Raw genomic sequence first — 5,016 nt, 5'->3', positions numbered from 1 at the left:
TTTTTTTTTTTTTTTTTTTTTTTTTTTTTTTCTTTTCAGGGCTAGCTTTTGCAGGAAGGCAAACTAAAAAAAACTCCCAAGCTGATTTCTCCTGACTAAAATCCTTTGCCTGAATTTTACGGTTACATTCCAAAGCACCTACCGTACAACTTCACCTGCATATTCAACAAAAGACACCTTAAATTAAACATGCCCAGAGCTGAACTCATTATTCCAAGCCCCACACTATACACAAACAAAATAACAGGCAGCTCTTTTTCTCATGCTCCCCACATCAATGAATGGCAGGATCACTAACTCAATTCAAGCAGAAAACCTGAGCTTTATCCTGGAATCTTCTTTCTGTCTTCAACTTTGCTGTCACTCTCCGAATTCTATTATTTCTGAGTGCTAACTAGTTCTGAACCAGGCCACTGTCCTTTGTCACTTGGAATACTGAGATTGTTTTCTAACTGGCCTTAGGGCTTCAGGAAGCCAAACTCTTATTTTTTTCTCACAGCAGCCCAAATAAGCTTCTTAAATTATAAAAAAATCTTGCCTTTCATTGTGTAAATCCTTCAATGAATCCCCATTGGTTTTTAAATGAAGTCCAAACTTTTAGCACAATTTTAGTAATTATTATATAGTTTTAATATTTTAATATTTCCATGGACTATTTCTCAGCAGGGATTATTCTCTATCTTATTCATCTTTGCTTTCCTGAAGATATACATACAAACACATATATATGTATGTGTACAAATATATAAGTATATATATTCATATATGTGCATTTATTAAACAAATACATAAGTACAAACATTTATTATAAATACAAATATATAAGTACATATATATGTACAGATATACATATGTACTTTTATATTTGTTCATCATTACTTTTATTGTTAATAGTGTCTGCTATACACCATTTATTCAAATTTTGAATTAAAATTTATCTCATGTATCAATATGTGTACTTATATATTTGTTTAATAAGTAAATGAAACAATAATATCCAAAACCCTATTAGTTTGTATTCAAAAAGAGCAACATACATACGTTTGTGTTTATGAAATTACCCATAATTTCAGGGCAGGTGAATGGGAGGATTCATGGATTAGAAGACTGTAAGAACACTTGAAGGTGAAAAGAGAAGATCGAAGGAGTTATAAAGAGTGACAACAGAGCAGTCAAAGCCCAAGCTAACTAGTCATTCTATGAAGCTAAGTTAATTTGGAGTTGCTGCTCAAACACTTAAAGCTCTACATTTTCTTATCTACAGATCTAGAATGTAACAATTTTCATAACATTTCAGTTTTATGGAGTCATAAAAATCAAGGAAGATTAAATAGGTAATAGGTACTTTGAAAAAATATAAAATGTTACACAGTTGCATGATAGTATGATTATCTTATGATTAACATAATGAAATTCAATAATAACAACAAGATCCACAATATCAAAATCATAGTAAAATGAATCAGGCTTACTCTACGTACGGATGCTGAATTTTTGTACTCAACAGAGGACATAGACTGTTAGGAAGGCTCATAATCAGAGCTCATAATGAATACTCTCAGATTTTTACAGCTGTAAAGCAAGTCAGCAACACACTTCGTGGCTTCAAACAATATTGGTTTATTACATCTCATGATTTTGTGGGTTAACTGGGCATCTCTTTGTTCACCCTCCTGCTTCATGTGTTATAACTGGAATCATTCATGTTGCAGCATTATTCTGGGAGCTAAACTGGAGCTAGAACATCCAAAATGGCTAAGCTCTTATATCCCAGAATCTTTCTCTACATGCTTTTTATCTAACTCAACTTCTTGGAGCTTGAAGGCTGGATTTTAAGAGGAAGCATTCTAGAAGGACCTGCCCCACATGCAAGTGTATAAAAAGCTTCTCCTTGCATCATGTTTGCTAATATCCTATTGGTCAAAGCAAGTTATGCAGATAATGTGTTGGGGACCACACAAGTGCCTGAGGGATAAAAGGTTCATTGATTGCTACAGGTTAGCAGTCTACCACAGTCTAACAGAGCTACCCATCTAAAGAGGACACTGTAGAGGTTGAGTTTGAGCTCTGAAGCCAAACTACTTATGTTAAAATCCTGTGTAATTATTGGTAAGATTTTTACATTTTCCAAGTCTGTTTTCCTATCTTTCAAGCAAGGAGGCTTAAAGAGATGATCCATGCAAATTAATGGAACAGAGTCTGAAATGGTTTTAGGCCATGTTCATTATTACTTTTTATTATTAATAGTGTCTGCTATACTCCATTTGTTCAAATTTTGAGTTAAAATTTATCTCATGTATCAATTACAGAAAATGACAATGCATGCCTTTCTACTACAAATGATAACTTTCTATATTTTTGAGGGGACTGTGGGGTGAGAGGCCTGTAATTACATAAATTTGGTGTATGACTTGGTCAGAAGTGATGAAGCAGTGCCTCATTTATATTTGTCCTTAATTGCAGGTTCCGGTGTGTGGTCTACCCTTTTAAACCAAAGCTCACTATCAAGACAGCGTTTGTCATTATCATGATCATCTGGGTCCTAGCCATCACCATTATGTCTCCATCTGCAGTAATGTTACATGTGCAAGAAGAAAAATATTACCGAGTGAGACTCAACTCCCAGAATGAAACCAGTCCAGTCTACTGGTGCCGGGAAGACTGGCCAAATCAGGAAATGAGGAAGATCTACACCACTGTGCTGTTTGCCAACATCTACCTGGCTCCACTCTCCCTCATCGTCATCATGTATGGAAGGATTGGAGTGTCACTCTTTAGGGCTGCAGTTCCTCACACAGGCAGGCAGAACCAGGAGCAGTGGCACATGGTGTCCAAGAAGAAGCAGAAGGTCATTAAGATGCTCCTGATTGTGGCCCTGCTTTTTATTCTTTCCTGGCTGCCCCTGTGGACTCTAATGATGCTCTCAGACTATGCTGACCTTTCTCCAAATGAACTGCAGATCATCAACATCTACATCTACCCTTTTGCACACTGGCTGGCATTTGGCAACAGCAGTGTCAACCCCATCATTTATGGTTTCTTCAACGAGAATTTCCGCCGTGGTTTCCAAGAAACTTTCCAGCTCCGGCTCTGCCAAAAAAGAGCAAAGCCTACGGAAGCCTATGCCCTAAAAGCTAAAAGCCGCGTGCTTATAAGCACATCTAATCAGCTTGTCCAGGAATCTACATTTCACAACCCACATGGGGAAAACTTGCTTTATAGGAAAAGTGCTGAAAAACCCCAACAGGAATTAGTGATGGATGAATTAAAAGAAGCTACTAACAGCAGTGAGATTTAAAAAGAGTTAGTGTGACAGTCCTAACTCTACTATGCATTATAAATTTAAATACCATTGTTTTTTGTGGCTTTGCACTACAATTTTTTCAAAGAATGTTCTAAATAAAACATTTACTGAAAGCCCTCTCTGGCAAAAAAATAAAAATAAACAAAAATGGTCATAAGATCATAAACAATCTTACGTTGTATAAAAATACAGAGTGACTTATACATGTTTGCATGAATAAATATATTTCTAGAGAACAGTTTACAAAGCCTCCTCTTTCCCAACTTAACCCTTTGTGTATGCGTCAAATCAAGCCCGCGCATGCGCACACGTGCCTGTGTGTATTTTCTCGAAATGATGATGATGAACAGTGAGTGCTTTGCATGAAACTATATTTTATCAATTTCTCCTTTGGTTTTGGGTTTAACATTTTGGACTACAAGACTATTACTCTGCTTATGTTTATAAACTGTACTTAGTTTTCTAAGAAATACATTCGATAACATGAAATTCTCTGCTGTTTTTTTTTTTTTTTTTTCTCATTTCCATTACTTAATTTGGGTTAATTTACAAAGGCAAGCTATTGTAGGTCCATGAGTAATTATGTCACAGCGGCCCTCACTCCCTGTGTGTCAGAACTGTAGTAGCAAATAAAGGGACATATATTTCTTTATATTTAAAAGTTGATTTTTTAAAAGAGTACAAAGGAGTTTTGTTGGCTTTTCATATTTTCATAAGTGAAGTTTGTGCCCTAGTTGAACACACATTTGTTACAGAGCTGATTGAGGACCCCAACTTGACCCATTTCTCTAACAGAATCTCTGATGTAAAGAAGCAAACCCTTTAATAATGCAGCAGTTAGCAGAAAAACAGCACCTTTCTTTGAAGTGTTTAATCATAGATATTTAACAATTATCATAAAACTCTCACATAGAGAGCAAGAACAATTGTTTCAAATCTTCTACTGAGCACATTTAAATCCAGCACCCTGGGTTTATTAAATTAGTATTATTGTTTAAAAAAGAATTGACAACCCCTGAATTCAGCTATGTTAAAATCATCTAATGATAATGGTTGTCACTGTTAGCTTTTATTCTAGGGTGAGGTAAATCTCTAGAAAATTGGAAATTATAACAAAATAAACAGTTTGGCAAATAAAATAAACTTCTAGAAGTGAAGCTATTATACTTTTTTTCAGTCATTTTTGTGGTTCAAACTAAAAGCATTTGCTATGGTTTGGATGTGGTTCGTCTCCACCAAAACTCAGGGTAAAATTTTATTCCCAATGTGGCAATGTGGAGAGCTGGAATCTAGAGAGTGGTGGCACTACCCCATTAATAGATTAATGTCATTTCACAGGAGTGAGTTCTCGCTCTTGTGAAACTGGATTCATTATGGCAAAAGTGGGTTGTTGTAAAGCAAGGTTCTTCTCATGTTTTGTGTCTGTTTGGACATGCCTGCTCACTTTTCTGCTTCTCTGCCATGTTGTAACGCAGAACATGGCCCTCACCAGAAGCCAAGCAGATGCCAATGCCACGGTCTTAAACTTTCCAGTCACCACAATTGTGAGCCAAATAAACCCTCTTTTCTTTGTAAATTACAAAGCCTCAGAATTCTGTTATAGAAACACTAAATGGAATAAAACTTTTCCACATTCTACTCTTTTGAGAAATAATTGTACAGTTTTTTGTTTGTTTGTTTTGGTTTTGCTTTTTTTTTTTTTTTTTTTTTTT

The 5,016-nt window shown here is 35.5% G+C and overlaps 1 protein-coding gene across 1 annotated transcript in view; it reads left to right on the top strand.

The window, feature by feature from the left end:
* The window catches only part of NPFFR2 (neuropeptide FF receptor 2), a 97,895-nt gene extending 94,350 nt beyond the window's left edge, over nucleotides 1-3,545 (top strand). Inside the window, 1 exon segment of the mRNA XM_017879000.1 lies at nucleotides 2,464-3,545. Coding sequence (XP_017734489.1) covers nucleotides 2,464-3,298 — 835 coding nt within the window. The 3' untranslated portion in view covers nucleotides 3,299-3,545.
* Nucleotides 3,546-5,016: the final 1,471 nt, after the last annotated feature.

Source organism: Rhinopithecus bieti, unplaced genomic scaffold (assembly GCF_001698545.2).
Source record: "Rhinopithecus bieti isolate Rb0 unplaced genomic scaffold, ASM169854v2 scaffold_905, whole genome shotgun sequence".
NCBI lineage: Eukaryota > Metazoa > Chordata > Mammalia > Primates > Cercopithecidae > Rhinopithecus > Rhinopithecus bieti.
Note: the sequence above shows the minus strand (reverse complement) of the source record. Positions and strands in the feature narration are given on the sequence as shown.